The sequence below is a fragment of the Oncorhynchus clarkii genome, chromosome 2 (genome assembly GCF_045791955.1).
Source record: "Oncorhynchus clarkii lewisi isolate Uvic-CL-2024 chromosome 2, UVic_Ocla_1.0, whole genome shotgun sequence".
Classification (NCBI taxonomy): domain Eukaryota; kingdom Metazoa; phylum Chordata; class Actinopteri; order Salmoniformes; family Salmonidae; genus Oncorhynchus; species Oncorhynchus clarkii.
Window position 1 is genome coordinate 41531757 of NC_092148.1, and position 19710 is coordinate 41551466.

The 19710-nt window shown below is 46.9% G+C and overlaps 1 protein-coding gene across 1 annotated transcript; it reads right to left on the minus strand.

Moving 5' to 3' along the window:
- Positions 1–392: 392 nt before the first annotated feature.
- LOC139381161 (pleckstrin homology-like domain, family A, member 2) lies at positions 393–2078 on the minus strand. Its single transcript, XM_071124535.1, has 2 exons — positions 1468–2078; positions 393–944 (listed from the first exon to the last, which is right to left on the minus strand). The coding sequence occupies exon 1, from the start codon at positions 1919–1921 to the stop codon at positions 1505–1507; it is 417 nt and encodes a 138-aa protein (XP_070980636.1). The 5' UTR covers positions 1922–2078; the 3' UTR covers positions 393–944; positions 1468–1504.
- Between the last annotated feature and the right edge of the window lie 17632 nt (positions 2079–19710).

The following is a 19710-nucleotide window of genomic DNA, read 5'->3' on the forward strand; positions in this document are numbered from 1 at the left end:
TAAATAAAATAAAATTCAGTCCCTATCTCATCTTTTCCAAATTGAAAAATCATACATTTTCTGTGATAAGTGTTTTTATAGATGAATTAGGATTATTTGATAGTTAATCAAATGTTATTGGTCGCATACACATGTTTAACAGATGTTTTTGCGGGTGTAGAAAAATGCTTGTGAAAAGTCTGATTAGGCTTAGCCAGAGTCATGTATTTCTTATGGCTCTGGGCTTAGCCATACCACTCCCTCTACCATAGAAAGAGAGCAAGATAGTTCATTTGTATTTACCCCTTTTCACAGACAAAGTCAAATCAAACAGATGACTTTGCTTGTGATGTGCGCTCCTCAAATGATACAAATGTACCAACAGCCTGAGCACACTGGACTTGAAACAGTGATACGGATGTATCCATGTACTATTTAATGTATTATCTGAGCAGTACAAGTGCTCCCAAGTCAAAATGCCATGTACATTCAACAGGTTACGTTGATAAGTGAGTGTAAAAAAAAAAAAAATCAAGATCAGGAAAAGTTTGCGAAACACCTGAGAGTTCCTGCTGAACACCGGTTGGGAACCACTGGGCTATAGGACCACATTTTCTTCAAAAATGTATGAATATTTATTCAAATAAATACACACTGAAATAGTAAATAATTTAAACAACATAAGCATGTGTCCAAGAAAAACATTTTCTTGACACAAATAAATTAACACATTTTTGCAATGTCATTCAGGAGGCATCCCTCCTCAGAAAAGCGCACGTTGAAATACTTGAAAGTTCAAGGATTCAGTCTTGAGTTTTGAGCATTTTAAATTCTCTTTTAGAAGCTTATCAGGACAGAGGTCCCTAAGGGAATGCGCTGATCTGTCCCGAACAATCCTTCATCCACGGACCGGGTGACGTCTTTCTTTGGTCCAAGTTCCTGTTCTTCATGGTCCATAACTGACTCTGAAGGAGACGAAAGCAGATAGGATTAAAAACAATGTTTTACCGCCCGGATTTTGTTAGTCACTCTCAGTCAGATATCATTAACATAGCATAAATTGTGGCAAAATGTGTAAAACCACTACGTGGCAGAATGTGTAGACTTGTAGGAAATGTTCTGTAGAACTGCAAAAACAATTCTCTGCCCCATCAACATTTGTAGAATTGAAGGAAATTAACTGAACAACTAAAAATGTTCTCTTTGATGTCAAGAGGGGGGACTAAAATGTTTAGCCAGTGCTAGGGCCGGGCCCTGATTGTAGGCATCTGTAAAAGTAGGCAAGTCTAACGTGGTTAGGCCTGTGTATATAAGGGAAAGATCACATGTGTTTTTTTCTTTCATGAGAGTACTTTAATATATCTCTACTCAGGTGTATTTCAATAATTATATAAAATAGGCTATGCTGAATAATTTTAAAACATTTATCCCATCACCATTGTTTAAAACCGCTCGATTGTGCGTAATGGTCCATGCTCTGCGTCTTACCATATTCGGAGTGTGGTAGCTAATCTTCCAAAGCCATTCAGGGAGCTCTGGCCATGCGGCTCTCGTGCTGTCCCGGGGACCCGCTCTCGTCGTCCTGTCGCGTTTTAAAGTCCTGAATAGCCTTTCTGTTCTGGAAGTCAATCAGTGCCATGGTGATCACTGCATTCCAGCAGTTATCTTCACCGGAGCACCGGAAATCTATCTCCTTATTGTCCGTGGTAACAATAGTGAAGTAGACAAACTTGCCGGTGCGCTCAACACAGTCCACTTTCTTGATAGACTGGAGTTTGAGCTCCTTGCTCTTGGTGCGCTTCTGCGTGTCGGCGTAGATGTTGAGGCTATCCGTGGTCAGGACACATGTCTTCCTTTTCCAGAACTGAAGGAGGTTGTCACTCCTCTTCTCCAGCTCTCCCTCTTTCAGGACCTCGGAAATCTGCTCTGCTGACATTTTCATGGTTTTAGTATCAGTGATACAATTCTGGTTGTGTTTATAATTGTTTGAGAGAAGCAGACGCTGGCAGAGGTGGTAGATTCCTCAGTTGTTTCTTCCGAAGTCCTCGGAGAAGGAGCCTCTCAGCGGAGGCTTGATAATCCAGAGTTGCGTTATGAATGAACAGAGGGTGACGGAGTTAGTTATATATAGCAGAGCGTATGGGCCCTTCCCACTTGACGTCAGTCGGTTTAGGAATGCATCAACAGTTGCCTGAGTAAATCATGGTGGGCGTGGGGGTCGGAAGTCCTGGCGCTGGGTTTAGCTAACTTGGAACTAATTACATCTCCAACATGTTAATTAGTAACCACGCATCCTACTTGAGGGCTGAATCCAAACATTGACCCCACACACTAATGACTTTGACTCATGCTTTGAGGAAAACTGTCTTATTACCAGATACCAATAGGACTAGGCAATTCAGTCCATAGCTAAATCAGTTCTGATCATAAACATTCCTTGTGGGATAAATGTAATTAGAAATGCAGTATTATAGCCTATCTGTATTTATGAGGTAAAGGTCAGTTATTAAACATATATTAATCATTTATTTGATATGTTTCCATTTTAATTCCTCCCTTGCTGACTCTGCAACATGTGTGTCTGGGTGATAGGAAAATGGCAGACAACGGATTTCCATTCTAAACAAACTGAAAGTATATTGTATTATTTTCTATCAGTATTCTACCAGTTACAGTTGAAGTAGGAAGTTTACATACACCTTAGCCAAATACATTTAAACTCAGTTTTTCACAATTCCTGACATTTAATCCTAGTAAAAATTCCCTGTTTTAGGTCAGTTAGGATCACCACTTTATTTTAAGAATGTGAAACGTCAGAATAACAGTAGAGAAAATTATTTATTTCAGCTTTTATTTCTTTCATCACATTCCCATTGGGTCAGAAGTTTACATACACTCAATTAGTATTTGGTAGCATTGCCTTTTGTCACGCCCTGACCATAGTTTACTTTGTATTTTCTATGTTTTGATTGGTCAGGGTGTGATCTGAGTGGGTATTCTATGTTTCATGTCTTGTTTGTCTATTTCTATGTTCAGCCTGATATGGTTCTCAGTCAGAGGCAGGTGTTCGTCATTGTCTCTGATTGGGAACCATATTTAGGTAGCCTGGGTTTCACTGTGTGTTTGTGGGTGATTGTTCCTGTCTATGTGTTTTTCACCAGATAGGCTGTTTTAGGTTTTCGTTACGTTCATCACGTTCTTTATTTTGTAGTGTTTGCATTGATTCGTGTTTTACGTTTGTTCATTAAAACATGGATCGCAATCTACATGCTGCATTTTGGTCCGACTCTCCTTCTCATACAGAAAACCGTTACAGAATCACCCACCACCAACGGACCAAGCAGCGTGTCAACAGGCAGGAGCAGCGCGAGGAGAAGCGCAATAAGGATTTCTGGACATGGGAGGAAATCCTCGACGGGAGAGGACCCTGGGCTAAACCAGGGGAGTGTAGCCGCCCAAAGGTGCAGCAGGAGAAGAGGCAACAGGAGCAGCCCAAAGAGGAGGTATGGACATGGGAGGACGAATTAGAAGGAAGAGGACCCTGGGCTCAGCCAGGAGAATATCGCCGCCCCAAAGAAGAACTGGAGGCAGCGAAAGCTGAGAGGCGCAGATATGAGGAGGCAGCACGACGTAGCGGATGGAAGCCTGAGAGGCAGCCCCAAAAATTTCTTGGGGGGGGGCTAACAGGGAGTATGGCTACGCCAGGTAGGAGACCTGGGCAGACTCCCTGTGCTTACCGGGGGGCTAGAGAGACCGGACAGGCACCGTGTTATGCAGTGGTGCGCACGGTGTCTCCAGTGCGGGTGCATAGCCCGGTGCGGTATATTCCAGCTCCGCGTGTCTGCCGGGCTAGATTGAGCGTCGAGCCTAATGCCATGAAGCCGGCTCTACGCAGCTGGTCCCCAGTGCGTCTCCTTGGGCCGGTTTACATGGCACCAGCCTTGCGCTCGGTGTCTCCGGTTCGCCTGCATAGTCCAGTGCGGGCTATTCCACCTCGCCGCACTGGCAGGGCGACCGTGAGTATTCAACCAGGTAAGGTTGGGCAGGCTCGGTGCTCAAGAGCTCCAGTGCGCCTGCACGGTCCGGTTTTTCCAGTACCACCTCCACACCCCAGCCCTCCGGTAGCAGCTCCCCGCACCAGGCTTCCTGTGCGTGTACTCGGCCCAGTACCACCAGTGCCAGCACCACGCATCAGGCCTACAGTGCGCCTCGCCTGTCCAGCGCTGCCAGAGCCTCCCTCCTCTTCAGCGCTGTCGGAGTCTCCCGCCTGTTTAGCGCTGTCAGAGCTTTCCGCCTCTCCAGCGCTGTCGGAGTCTCCCGCCTGTTTAGCGCTGTCAGAGCTTTCCGCCTCTACAGCGCTGCCGGAGTCTCCCGCCTGTTCAGAACTGCCAGTTAGCATAGAGCTGCCAGTTAGCTTAGAGCTGCCAGTTAGCAAGGAGCTGCCAGTCTGCAAGGAGCTGCCAGTCTGCAAGGAGCTGCCAGTCTGCATGGAGCTGCCAGTCTGCATAGAGCTGCCAGTCTGCATGGAGCTGCCAGTCTGCAAGGAGCCGCCAGAGCTGCCTGTCTGCAGGATGCCGCCAAAGCTGCCAGTCTGCAAGGAGCCGCCAGAGCTGCCAGTCTGCAAGGAGCCGCCAGAGCTGCCAGTTAGCATGGAGCAGCCAGGGCCGCCAGTCAGCATGGAGCAGCCAGGGCCGCCAGTCAGCATGGAGCAGCCAGGGCCGCCAGTCAGCATGGAGCAGCCAGGGCCGCCAGTCAGCATGGAGCAGCCAGTCAGCATGGAGCAGCCAGTCAGCATGGAGCAGCCAGAGCAGCCAGTCAGCATGGAGCAGCCAGAGCAGCCAGTCAGCATGGAGCAGCCAGAGCTGCCAGTCAGCATGGAGCAGCCAGTCAGCATGGAGCAGCCAGAGCTGCCAGTCAGCATGGAGCAGCCAGTCAGCATGGAGCAGACAGAGCTGCCAGTCGACCAGACTCTTCCAGAGCTGCCAGTCGACCAGACTCTTCCAGATCTGCCAGTCGTCCAGACTCTTCCAGATCTGCCAGTCGACCAGACTCTTCCAGATCTGCCAGTCGACCAGACTCTTCCAGATCTGCCAGTCGACCAGACTCTTCCAGATCTGCCAGTCGACCAGACTCTTCCAGATCTGCCAGTCGACCAGACTCTTCCAGACCTGCCAGTCGACCAGACTCTTCCAGATCTGCCAGTCGACCAGACTCTTCCAGATCTGCCAGTCGTCCAGATTCTCCCAGATCTGCCAGTCGACCAGACTCTTCCAGAGCTGCCAGTCGACCAGACTCTTCCAGAGCTGCCAGTCGACCAGACTCTTCCAGATCTGCCAGTCGACCAGACTCTTCCAGATCTGCCAGTCGACCAGACTCTTCCAGATCTGCCAGTCGTCCAGACTCTTCCAGATCTGCCAGTCGACCAGACTCTTCCAGATCTGCCAGTCGACCAGACTCTTCCAGATCTGCCAGTCGACCAGACTCTTCCAGATCTGCCAGTCGACCAGACTCTTCCAGATCTGCCAGTCGACCAGACTCTTCCAGATCTGCCAGTCGACCAGACTCTTCCAGATCTGCCAGTCGACCAGACTCTTCCAGATCTGCCAGTCGACCAGACTCTTCCAGATCTGCCAGTCGACCAGACTCTTCCAGATCTGCCAGTCGACCAGACTCTTCCAGATCTGCCAGTCGACCAGACTCTTCCAGATCTGCCAGTCGTCCAGATTCTCCCAGATCTGCCAGTCGTCCAGACTCTCTCAGATCTGCCAGTCGTCCAGATTCTCCCAGATCTGCCAGTCGACCAGATTCTCCCAGATCTGCCAGTCGACCAGATTCTCCCAGATCCGCCAGTCGACCAGATTCTCCCAGATCCGCCAGTCGACCAGATTCTCCCAGATCCGCCAGTCGACCAGATTCTCCCAGATCCGCCAGTCGATCAGATTCTCCCAGATCCGCCAGTCGACCAGATTCTCCCAGATCTGCTAGTCGACCAGGATCTGCTGAAACCGCCAGCCAGCCAGGTTCTGGTAGTTTCTACTACCTGCCTGGGCTTCCTCTCAGTGCTGAGCTTCTTCTCAGTGCTGAGCTTCCTCTCAGTGCTGAGCTACCTATCTGTCCCGAGTTACCTCTGTCCCGAGCTGTCCCTCTGTCCCATGTTATCGTTGTGGTGGGTAACCTATTTAGGGACGTTTAGGAGGGGGATTAAAACTGTCATGGAGTGGGGTCCACGTCCAGCGCCAGAGCCGCCACCGCGGACAGATGCCCACCCAGACCCTCCCCTATAGGTTCAGGTTTTGCGGCCGGAGTCCGCACCTTGGGGGGGGGGGTACTGTCACGCCCTGACCATAGTTTACTTTGTATTTTCTATGTTTTGATTGGTCAGGGTGTGATCTGAGTGGGTATTCTATGTTTCATGTCTTGTTTGTCTATTTCTATGTTCAGCCTGATATGGTTCTCAGTCAGAGGCAGGTGTTCGTCATTGTCTCTGATTGGGAACCATATTTAGGTAGCCTGGGTTTCACTGTGTGTTTGTGGGTGATTGTTCCTGTCTATGTGTTTTTCACCAGATAGGCTGTTTTAGGTTTTCGTTACGTTCATCACGTTCTTTATTTTGTAGTGTTTGCATTGATTCGTGTTTTACGTTTGTTCATTAAAACATGGATCGCAATCTACATGCTGCATTTTGGTCCGACTCTCCTTCTCATACAGAAAACCGTTACACCTTGTTGTTTAACTTGGGTCAAACGTCGTTTTGGGTAGCCTTCCACAAGCTTCCCACAATAAATTGGGTGCATTTTGGCCCATTCCTCCTGACAGAGCTGGAGTAACTGAGTCAGGTTTGTAGGCCTCCTTGCTCGCACACGCTTTTTCAGTTCTGCCCACACATTTTCTATAGGATTGGAGGTCAGGGCTTTGTGATGGCCACTCCAATACCTTGACTTTGTTGTCCTTAAGCCATTTTGCCACAACTTTGGAAGTATGCTTGGGGTCATTGTCCATTTGGAAGACCCATTTGCTACCAAGCTTTAACTTCCTGATTGATGTCTTGAGAAGTTGCTTCAATATATTCACATAATTTTCCTGCCTCATGATGCCATCTATTTTGTGAAGTGAACCAGTCCCCCCTGCAGCAAAGCATCCCCACAACATGATGCTGCCACCCCCATGCTTCACGGTTGGGATTGTGTTCTACGGCTTGTAAGCCTCCCCTTTTTCCTCCAAACATAACGATGGTCATTATGGCCAAACAGTTCTATTTTTGTTTCATCAGAACAGAGGACATTTCTCCAAAAAGTACGATCTTTGTCCCCATGTGCAGTTGCAAACCGTAGTCTGGCTTTTTTATGGTGGTTTTGGAGCAGTGGCTTCTTCCTTGCTGAGCGGCCTTTCAGGTTTGTACCGGTTTCCTCCAGCATCTTTACAAGGTCCTTTGCTGTTGTTCTGGGATTGATTTGCAATTTTTGCACCGAAGTACGTTCCTCTTTAGGAGACAGAAGGCGTCTCCTTCCTGAGCGGTATGATGGCTGCGTGGTCCGATGGTGTTTAAACTTGCATATTATTGTTTGTACAGATGAACGTGGTACCTTCAGGCGTTTGGAAATTGCTCCCAAGGATGAACCAGATTTGTGGAGGTCTACAATTTTTATCTGAGGTCTTGGCTGATTTATTTTGATTTTCCCATGATGTCAATCAAACAGGCACTGAGTTTGAAAGTAGGCCTTGAAATACATCCACAGGTACACCTCCAATTGACTCAAATGGTGTCAATTGGCCTATCAGAAGCTTCTAAAGCCATGACATAATTTTCAGGAATTTTCCAAGCTGTTTAAAGGCACAGTCAACTTAGTGTATGTAAACTTCTGACCCACTGGAATTGTGATACAGTGAATTATAAGTTAAATAATCTGTCTGTAAACAATTGATGGAAAAATTACTTGTGTCATGCACAAAGTAGATGTCCTAACCGACTTGCCATAACTATAGTTTGTTAACAAGAAATTTGTGGAGTGGTTGAAAAACAAGTTTTAGTGACTCCAACCTAAGTGTATGTAAACTTCCGACTTCAACTGTATCTATTCTATGAGTATTCTACAGCAATTCTATTCTATTCTCTGTTTCTCAAAATAAACAAACAAAACACTGATTGGAACAGCTTGTCAGACATGAGTCCTGCTATTTCAGTGGATGTCACATTTGACCAAAACACCCCCAAACATCCTCAGGGCAATATTCAACTGTACAGGAGGACATTTCATCAGGCCATACGTCAGCAGCTCCCCAAGCAGAATGGGTTTCAAGGGTCAGCTAAAGTACCAGCAGAGACAGCAGATACTCAAAGTGTATCTCTGGTAGACACAGTTGTGTGCTGTAAGGGGAGAGTTGATGGCCCCTCTCTATCTGTGCTATGGTTATGCTAAGATATGGTTGTGATCTAAGATAGGAGTGGTTGGTTCTGAATAGGGTTGTAAAATTCTGGTAACTTTTCCAAAGTTACCCAGGTTTCTGGAATCAGGAGGGATAAGTAGGAAATCTGTGAGTCCTACAACCAGGATTTCTGGAAACCCAGGCAATTTGGGGAAAGATAAGATGTGTTTCCTAGACCTTATCTTTGTTTGTAGCAGGCTTCAGCCCATTTTATGGTCGAAAACAACAACAAGTGTCTTCCGGGTGGGTCGCAGACAAAAGCAGAAAAAAGACGCGCATTGGCCACATGGATGTTTCTGCGCCATTCCCAATTATTTAAATGCTGCATAAAAGTATCTGCAACCTACCAGTATGACACTTGTCTGTTGGGTTTTAGATGGATGAAGGCTTAGATTGCGGCAAATGTCCCAAGTGTCTGAAGCCTCTGAAGTGTGTGTGTGTGTGTGAGTGTGTATGGAGGGGCAGAGGAGGAAGGATGGAGGAGGCAGAGATGGGAGGATGAAGTGGGGATGTCAGCAGCTAATAACTCTCCAGGTTAGCCCTGAGGCCAATGTTACCCAAATGCTAACCCCAGTGAACGAAATGTGATCCCCTGTCCAAAATCTTTGTGTGTGTGTTTGTATTTGTCTACTCAAGTGAGTATGGTGATCTTCAACCAAATGTAATTTCATTGATGGATGTGTTCCCAGCACCCACTTCAAACTCTTGTGACCACTGAAGAGGTTTCTCTATCAGTCTCTTTTCAGACTCCTCATGGAAACAGAGGCACTACTTCACCAGTCCCCTCTCTCACACATAGAAAACTGCACCCCTACCTTCTAACACATACAAACACACACCAATCTTCTCAAAAGCACAACTCTCCCTCATTCCCCCACTGAAACACAGAGAAGACTGTCCCACATACAACCTGGCGCGAACCCAGGGACTCTGATGGCACAGCTGGCGCTGCAGTACAGCGCCCTTAACCACTGTGCCACCCGGGAGGCCTCTATTCCATTTATTTTTATCCTAAAAAAACTCCCTATTCCTTGCCGATGACAAGCATACATATAACATGATGCAGCCACCACCGTGCTTGAAAATATAAAGAGTGGTACTCAATGATGTGTTGTAACGCTTTGTATTCAGGACATAAAGTTATTTTCTTTGCCAAATGTTTTGCCGTTTTAATTTATTGCCATATTACAAACAGTATGCATATTTTGGAATATTTTTATTCTGTACAGGCTTCCCTCTTTTCATTCTATTGAGTAGGTTAGTATTGTGGAGTAACTACAATGTTGTTGATCCGTCCTCAGTTTTCTCATATCACAGTCATTAAACTGTAACTGTTTTAAAGTCACAATTGGCATCATGGTGAAATCCCTGAGCGGTGTTCTTCCTCTCCAGCAACTGAGTTAAGAAGGAAGCCTGTATATTATGGTGACTGGGTGTATTGATACACCATCCAAAGTGTAAGTAATAACTTCAACATGTTCAAAGGGGTATTCAATGACTGCTTTTTTATTTTTACTCATCTACCAATATGTGCCCTTAGTTTGCAAAGCAGTGGAAAAGCTCACTGGTCTTTGTGGTTGAATATGTGTTTTAAATTCACTGTTCAACTGTGTATGTATGGGCTGCAGAGATTAGGTAGTCATTCAAAAATCATGTTAAAGCCCTAGAGTCAATATCCATGCCCTCAGGAAAACCCAAATTGGAAAATCCAATTAGCATAATTTAAGTTTAAGCTAGAGATATCTTTTTTTGTTGTTGCATTGGCTGCATCTCAACCACATCCCCAATGTTGCACTTCTGCATCTGCGATGAAAGGTGACAGAGAGTGGTGTTTGTCAGACTGTAAGACATGCCGAAAAATGGTCTTCTCACAAAATCGTCTGTAGTGTCCGAACGGTTGGGAAAGATGAGACTCCCACAAACACGATGTTATTCTCCATTTTGCTCTACAACCCCCACATCCGTCTTGAGACTCGTCTCTAGTCAGTATAGCCGATCTGCCAACTTCTGTCTGTAGCATCCGAACAGTTTGGGCTACACACTATGACACCTCTGTGAAAACGTGAGACTCTCACGAACACGTACAGTACTAGTCAAAAGATTGAATACACCTGCTCATTCAAGGGTTTTTCTTTATTTATACTATTTTCTAAATTGTAGAATAATAGTGAAGACATCAAAGCTATGAAATAACACATATGAAATCATGTAGTACTCAAAAAAGTGTTAAACATATCAAAATATATTTTATATTTGAGATTCTTGAAAGTTGCCACTCTTTTCCTTGATGACAGTGTTGCACACTCTTGGCATTCTCTCAACCAGTTTCATTAGGAATGCTTTTCCAATAGTCTTGAAGGAGTTCCTATCACGACTTCCGCCGAAGTCGGTCCCTCTCCTTGTTCGGGCGGCCTTCGGCGGTCAACGTCATCGGTCTTCTAGCCATCGCTGATCCACCTTTCCTTTTCCATTTGTTTTGTCTTGTTTTCCCACACACCTGGTATTCATTCCCTCATTACATGTTGTATATTTAACCCTCTGTTCCCCCTATGTCTGTGTGTGTAATTGTTTTTTGTTGAGGTTGACACGCTTCCGGCTGGTTTGCGCCGGGTTTATTTGATTACCTGTGCTTTGTGGCAGCCTACTTGTGTTTTTGTACTTTGTGCTGCCTCATTGGTTCGTTGGGCATTGGTTTTGTGACGCAGTTGCGTTCTGTGTAATGATTGCCTTAGTAAAGTGCTTTGTCCACTCATCTCCGCTCTCTTGACAGTTCCCACATATGCTGAGCACTTGTTGGCTGCTTTTCTTTCACTCTGCGGTCCAACTCATCCCCAACCATCTCAATTGGGTTGAGGTCGGGTGATTGTGGAGGCCAGGTCATCTGATACAAATCTACATCACTCTCCTTCTTGGTCAAATAGCTCTTACACAGCCTGGAGGTATGTTTTGGATCATTATTCTGTTGAAAAACAGGACAAGTTCCGGCACCAGTTCCGGCACCAACCCACACACCACTACCTGCCTGTCCCATCTGAGCCGGTCCGCGGAATACCCCTGTCCCCCCCGAAGCGCTTTGACGGCGCGCCAGGGAAATTTAAAGGATTCCTTCTGCAATGCGACCTGTACCTAGGCCGAAGCTGTCTCCGGGAAAGACAGGTTTGCCACTGTCATCTCGACACTGACCGGACAGACCCTGGACTGGGGTGCCGCGGTCTTGGAAACGGGCGGACCCAAGGTTGAGTCCTATTCCGACTACGCCAGGGATCTAGGACCGCCTCGAAGTTCACCCTGGAGTTCCGGACCATCGCGGCCTGCACCGGATGGAATGAGTCGACTCTGGTCACCGTGTTCTGCAGCTGACTGCGGGGGAGGTACAGATGGAGTTAGCCTGCCATGATGACAACCTGTGACTCATCCAGCTAATCAGCATGACGATTTGTTTGGACAACCTCTTGCGGTCCCGACGGAGACCTGCGTGGAATCCGGAGCCCATTGCTACACCTGCTCCATGGCCAGAGCCGATGGAGGTGGGATCTACATGTTTGCCTGGGGCATTTGCCCTATTGTGGAGAATGGGGTCATTGCTCCCTGACCTGAGGAGGGAATTCTCCTGCCTCAACCCAGGTAGGATGCAAGATCTCCCCTCCTTTTCTGTCAACTCAACCAGGGTGTTTTCCCATTAAATTCCCTGAATAACCTAGCCCCTCACTCCCGTTAGCTCCGATTGATTCCGGAGCTGCCAGGAATCTTTTGGCCACTGCACTGGCCACTGCATTACGCATTCCTTTGGTTCCCAAACCAAACCATTATCAAACAAATGCACGGGGGTGCAGTACCTCACAAAACTGGACTTGAGGAGAGCTTGCAATCTGGTGCGCATTCATGCAGGTGACAAATGGAAAACGGCCTTTTCCACGACCACGGGCCATTACAAGTATCTCATAATGCCTTTTGGCCTGTCTAATGCTCCTTCAGTCTTCCAGGCCTTTATTAACAAAGTGTTTCGGGACATGCTGGGACGGGGCGTAGTGGTTTATATAGACAACATTTTGGTCTATTCTGCTGACCTCACCCAGCATGTCTCGTTAGTCAGGTCTGTGCTGGGAAGACTGTTGGAGCATGAGCTATATTTTAAATAAGAGAAGTGTTTTTTCCCAGCCGTCTGTGTCCTTTTTGGGCTACCTCCTATCCACGGAGGGAGTGAAGATGGAGGAGCAACGCAATCAGCGCAGTCAGGTCATGGCCCATCTTCAACTCTGTGAAAGCAATCCAGCGATTCCTGGGTTTCCCCAACTATTTCCGGAGGTTCAACCGGGCCTTCAGCACGGTGGTCGCACCTCTTACCTACGCTTCGTTGGATGGCGGAGACAGAGAGGGCAGAGAGGGTGCTCAAGACACTGAAGGCATGCTTCACCACTGCTCCCGTGCTGGCACATCCCGACCCCTCACTTCCTTTCATTGTCGAGGTGGATGCCCCCGAAGTAGGACTCAGGGCAGTGATGTCCTAGTGCACCGAAACCCCTCCAAAGCTGCGGCCCTGCGCCTTCTACTCCAAGCAGCTGAGCCCCGCCCAGAGGAGCTATGACGTAGGAGACCGGGAACTCTTGGCGGTCAAGAAGGCTCTGAAGGCGTGGAGGCACTGACTGGAGGCGTCCAAAAACCTGTTCCTGGTGTGGATGGATCACCGCGACCTGGAGTACATCAGGGCAGGCAAGAGGCTAAAGCCGAGACAGGCCAGGTGGGCTCTATTCTTTGCCAGGTTCCAATTCACGCTTTCTTATGGGCCAGGCTCGAAGAACGTGAAGGCGGACGCCCTGTCTTGCCTCAATGATTAAAAAAAAATGTTTTTACCTTTATTTAAATAGGCAAGTCAGTTAAGAACAAATTCTTATTTTCAATGACAGCCTAGGAACAGTGGGTTAACTGCCTGTTCAGGGGCAGAACGACAGATTTGTACCTTGTCAGCACGGGGATTTGAACTTGCAACCTTCCGGTTACTAGTCCAACGCTCTAACCACTAAGGCTATCCTGCTGCCCCAAATGATGATGCAAATGAGAGGGAGGGAGAGGAGACCCCATCATCTCTCCGCCCCGTATCTTCACGCCAGTGGTGTGGGACGTGGACGCCGACATACAGCAGGCACTGCGCACAGAACCTTCACCTGCACTGTGCCCGGAGAACCGCGCCTACGGTTTTGTGGGACCGCCTCCTTACCTGGGCGCACAAGGCGCCTGTGTCGGGTCATCCTGGGATAAGCCACACCATCGCCTGCCTGACTGAGAAGTACTGGTGGCCCACCTTGGATAGGGACGCCCGGGTTTACGTCTCTTCCTGTTCCATCTGTGCCCAGTCAAAGACACCCAGACATCTCCCTTATGGAAAGCTTTTTCCCCTGCCAGTTCCACAACGACCCTGGTCTCACCTCTCGGTGGACTTTATCACTGACCTTCCCCCCTCCCAGGGGAACACCACCGTTCTTGTATTTGTTGATCGGTTTTCCAAAGCTTGTCGCCTCCTTCCTCTGCCTGGGCTCCCGTCAGCCATGCACACCACGGAGGCTCTTTTTATGCACGTCTTCTGGCACTACGGGATCCCAGAGGACATTGTGTCAGACTGTGGCCCTCAGTTCACCTCACACATATGGAAAGCATTCATGGAATGCCTGAGGGTCACGGTCAGTCTCACCTCCAGGTAGCGTCCTCAAGCTATTTGGCAGGTGGAGAGGGTCAATCAGGAAGTGGGCAGGTTCCTGAGGTGTGACTGTCAGGACCGGCCAGGGGAGTGGTCAGATTTCTACCTTGGGCTGAGTACGTTCAGAATTCCCTCCGCCACCCCTCCACTAACCTCACTCCTTTCCAGTGCATGTTGGGGTATCAGCCGGCCCTCGCACTTTGGCATCCGAGCCAAACCGAGGTCACTGCGGTGGACGAGTGGTTTCGGGGGGCTGAGGAGACCTGAAATGCTGTGCACACTCATCTCCAGTGGGCCGTGCATCGACACAAGGAACAGGCCAACTGCCACCGCAGTGAGACGCCTGTCTTCTCTCCATGCGACCAGGTCTGGCTCTCCACCCGGAACCTGCCCCTCCACCTACCCTGCCGGAAGCTGAGCCCGCTGCCCGCAGTTTGTGGGGCCGTTTAAAGTCCTGAGGAGGGTTGATAGGGTAATGTACCGTTTGCAACTCCCTGCTGATTACTGCATTAACCTGACTTTTCATGTGTTTCTCCTCAGGCTGGTCCCCTCGCTGATGCTGGACCCAGTGATGCTCCGCCTCCTCCTCTGGACATCGAGGGAGGTTCAGCGTACTCAGTCTGTGAAGTCCTGGATTTGAGGCGTCGACTGGGAGGGGTACGGCCCAGAGGAGCGGTGCTGGGTTCCTGCGGTGGACATCCTGGACTCTTCCCTGACCAGGGATTTTCACCGTCTGCACCCTGACCGCTGCGTCTCTGTGGTCTTCCCTGAGGCCGGTGTCATCCCGCTGTCAGGGGGGTACTGTTACGGATCCCCCCAGTACTGCTGCTCATTCCGGTCACAAGCTCTGGAGGTCTACGTTACCGTCCTTCTAGGCGTCACTGAACTGGATTCATTACCACCAACCCCGTACTGTCTTGTCTCTTTACGCATACCTGGATCCCATTCCCCCTGAGTAGTATGTGTATATACAGTGGGGCAAAAAGGTATTTAGTCGGCCAGCAATTGTGCAAGTTCTCCCACTTAAAACGATGAGAGAGGCCTGTAATTTTCATCATCGGTACACTTCAACTATGACAGACAAAATGAAAAAAAAAATCCAGAAAATCACATTGTAGGATTTTAATGAATTTATTGGCAAATTATGGTGGAAAATAAGTATTTGGTCAATAACAAAAGTTATTCTCAATACTTTGTTATTTACCCTTTGTTGGCAATGACAGAGGTCAAACGTTTTCTGTAAGGCTTCACAAGGTTTTCACACACTGTTGCTGGTATTTTGGCCCATTCCTCCATGCAGATCTCCTCTAAAGCAGTGATGTTTTGGGGCTGTTGCTGGGCAACACAGACTTTCAACTCCCTCCAAAGATTTTCTATGGGGTTGAGATCTGGAGACTGGCTAGGCCACTCCAGGACCTTGAAATGCTTCTTACACAGCCACTCCTTCGTTGCGCGGGCGGTGTGTTTGGGATCATTGTCATGCTGAAAGACCCAGCCACGTTTCATCTTCAATGCCCTTGCTGATGGAAGGAGGTTTTCACTCAAAATCTCACGATACATGGCCCCATTCATTCTTTCCTTTACACGGATCAGACGTCCTGGTCCCTTTGCAGAAAAACAGCCCCAAAGCATGATGTTTCCACCCCCATGCTTCACAGTAGGTATGGTGTTCTTTGGATGCAACTCAGCATTCTTTGTCTTCCAAACACGACGAGTTGAGTTTTTACCAAAAAGTTATATTTTGGTTTCATCTGACCATATGATATTCTCACAATCTTCTTCTGGATCATCCAAATGCTCTCTAGCAAACTTCAGACGGGCCTGGACATGTACTGGCTTAGGCAGAGGGACACGTCTGGCACTGCAGGATTTGAGTCCCTGGCGGCGTAGTGTGTTACTTATGGTAGGCTTTGTTACTTTGGTCCCAGCTCTCTGCAGATCATTCACTAGGTCCCCCCGTGTGGTTCTGGGATTTCTGCTCACCGTTCTTGTGATCATTTTGACCCCACGGGGTGAGATCTTGCGTGGAGCCCCAGATCGAGGGAGATTATCAGTGGTCTTGTATGTCTTCCATTTCCTAATAATTGCTCCCACAGTTGATTTCTTCAAACCAAGCTGCTTACCTATTGCAGATTCAGTCTTCCCAGCCTGGTGCAGGTCTACAATTTTGTTTCTGGTGTCCTTTGACAGCTCTTTGGTCTTGGCCATAGTGGAGTTTGGAGTGTGACTGTTTGAGGTTGTGGACAGGTGTCTTTTATACTGATAACAAGTTCAAACAGGTGCCATTATTACAGGTAACGAGTGGAGGGAAGAAGAGCCTCTTAAAGAAGAAGTTACAGGTCTATGAGAGCCAGAAATCTTGCTTGTTTGTAGGTGACCAAATACTTATTTTCCACCATAATTTGCAAATAAATTCATTAAAAATCCTACAATGTGATTTTCTGGATTTTTTTTCTCATTTTGTCTGTCATAGTGTACCTATGATGAAAATTACAGGCCTCTCTCATTTTTTTTGTGGGAGAACTTGCACAATTGGTGGCTGACTAAATACTTTTTTGGCCCACTGTATTTGCCCTCTGTTCTCCATTATCCTTGTCAGTTATTGTCAGTTATTTTTTACCATGTTCGTTGGTCTTGTGAGCACCTGTGCTGTTGCATCGGCTTCCATGCGTCGTTTTATTGTGCACTTTTTTTATGGGTTTTGTCCCGTGTATTATTTAGAGGTTTTACACCTTGCTCTTTTGTTTGGGTGGATAAAATAATCCCCCCTATTACGTATTCCTGCGCTTGTCTTCTATCATTATACAGCATGACAATATAGCTTAGAAAGAACTCCCCCTTATTGCAGCAGTTCCCAAACTAGGGGTCCTGATATAAAAATGGTGACGCACAAGAATAATATCATCTTTGTATGTCAAAATCATTGTAATGTGGTTAACCTTTAAACATTTTTTTTTAAATCAACCAGAGAAAAAAATGATACCAGAAAGAGCCTTTAGATCATGGAAAAAGGCCGCACTTGATCGTTGCACTTGAATCATTCCTATGGTGAATGACTAGGCTTGCTACACTATGAAACCACACACTATTGCAGAGACTTTGAATTTACCGGCCACAATTGATACTGTGAAAACAATGTGTGGGGAGACAGAGGCTAAGAAACTCACATCAATACCTTTGTCAGATAACACTGTCAAACAAATCATTTTTGCTATTGCTAGAAATCAAGAGGATACTTTGACTGAACAACTCAAACTCCCAAGCTTATCCTCTCCAAATGGACATTCGCTGTGAGAGGCCTGATTTTTGTTCGCTGTACATGTTGGGGGATACTATTCACGATTCCCAAGCATCTCATGGAATCTGTTTTTTTTATCAATATAGTCACACAGCACACTGAACATCCCCTGTGCCATTGCATGCTTGGGAATCGTGAATAGTATCCCCCAACCATGGTGGGCTTTTGCACAGATGGGGCTCCATCTATGGAGGGACTCTAGTAGTGTCTCCCTCTGCCATATGGACACCGAAAGCAACTGGCGCAAAAAGAGCAGAACTCTGAGATATACTGCAGCAAGTAACTTTGATTGTAAACTACATCAAACCACATCCACTGCGCGTACGCCAGTTCACAAAACTATGTGGAGATTTGGGATCAGAGCATGACAATGTTTAATTTCACATCGAGGCTTGGTGGTTATCGAGAGGGAGTGTTGGAAATATTTTTCACATTAAGAATGGATGTAAAAAAAAATTACTTGGTTGACTTTCTGTGTAGTGAAAATAAAATGTGTCTCCTTTCCTATGTAAAAAACAACTGAATGAACTGAAACTGAATGAACTGAACGCAAGCATGCAGGCAAAACATTCTACAGATGAGTGACCGAATCAGTGGATTCAGAGGAAAGAATTCTTATTGGAGAGAGTCTTTCAAAAGCGAACCATGCGCCCTTCCCACGGCTGTGCAAGTTTCTTACAGAAAACAGCATCCGTAAGTGTCCCACACGAGTGCTTGGAAGAGCACTTTGGGACCTAGTTCCCAATCTGTTGGACTGTGATCCTGGCTCAGTTGACATGCCAGGAAGTGAAATTTAACAGCTGATCGAGCTGTCATGTGACCGAATGCATTCACGGGTCACTACGGAGGAGTTTTGGTTCCTGACTCAAAGGGAATACCTTGCCGTCTCCATCTGAGCATTAATGCCGTGTTCAAAACAATTGGGAATTCGGAACGTGGAACCGGGAAATCTCTGACTTCTGACTTCAGTGCATTCAAGACAAATGGGAACTAGGAAAACATTTAGTTAAGACTGGGAAAAATTGTTTTGAACTCGGAATTACAATTGGGAACTCAGTTATCTTTCTAGAGACTTTCCAACCTGAAGATCACTTTTCAGAGTTCCATGTTGTCTTGAAAGCACCATCAGTGCTCTTGACCGCAATATAGTTTTTTTTTACCATTGCTAGGACCCATTTCTCAATACTCAGGTCACTTTTTCAAAACTCTTCACACAGTTCTCCTAACTAACTTTCAGCTTGGCACAGCAGTTCATTTCACGTTCAAAATGCCCTAAAACTACCAATACACTTCATACATGTCTCAAACTCGTTCTTCCATAACACTAGCAAAGGTTGTCACCCAACAAGCACACGTTGTCACTCATAAAACAATGACCTAAACAACACTAACAACAGGTACACAATATCTTCTTTACAAAACAAGAATGACGCCTATCTACTGTTTAGAATTCACTGCAGTATATGTTACAGGAATGAGTTGAGTGATTCCAAAATACAATCATTTGTATAAACACCATCTACTGATACAGATAGTAATACTAGTCAACCCTGTCTTATGCATTGGGCCACAGGTTCTCATTCACGTCACATCTTATGTCATCTTGGGCAATACACCTAGGAAAGAATCATTTGGCATGCCTGGTCCATCCATGGCAATCTTCTGCAGATATACCCAGGCATCCAGCATTCATTGAGTCCAGGAGGGACATTTGATCATGTGGATGGTGGTCATAAACCTTCCACCTCCATGTGGAAAATAATTCCTCTATGGGGTTGAGGAATGGAGAGTAAGGAAGGAGGAAAAGTGACATCATACTGGGATGGGCTGCAAACCACTCTGTGACTGCACGGGAGTGGTGAAATGCCACATTGTCCCATACAATTACGAACGTTGGCCGATTTCGCCTCACTGTACCCCTTTCCTCACCTGGCACAACCCTTCCATAGAGGTCATCCAGGATTGAAATAAGACGCTCGGTGTTGTATGGCCCAATTAACGGTTTGTGTAACAGCAATCCATCAGAGGATATTGCTGCACACATTGTGATATTGGCACCCCTCTGGCCCAGGACATCCACTGAGGCTCTTTTTCCAATCACATTCCTTCCTCGCCGCTCTGTTTTGGCCAAGTTGAAACCAGCTTCATCCACAAAGATGAATATGTGGGCCCACGTGTTTGCCTGGCTTCAATCTCCATGACTCTCTAAAATAAATCCACAATGCAACAGAAGAGTTGCAAACTATTACAGTAGTTTACATTATACCTAAAAACATGCCATTGTGTGCCTCTGCCCTGTTTGGTTTTGTTCCAAACT

What these genes read in the sequence shown, in the direction of transcription:
- LOC139381161 (XM_071124535.1), bottom strand. Translation starts at nt 1,921, where the DNA reads ATGAAAATGTCAGCAGAGCAGATTTCCGAGGTCCTGAAAGAGGGAGAG.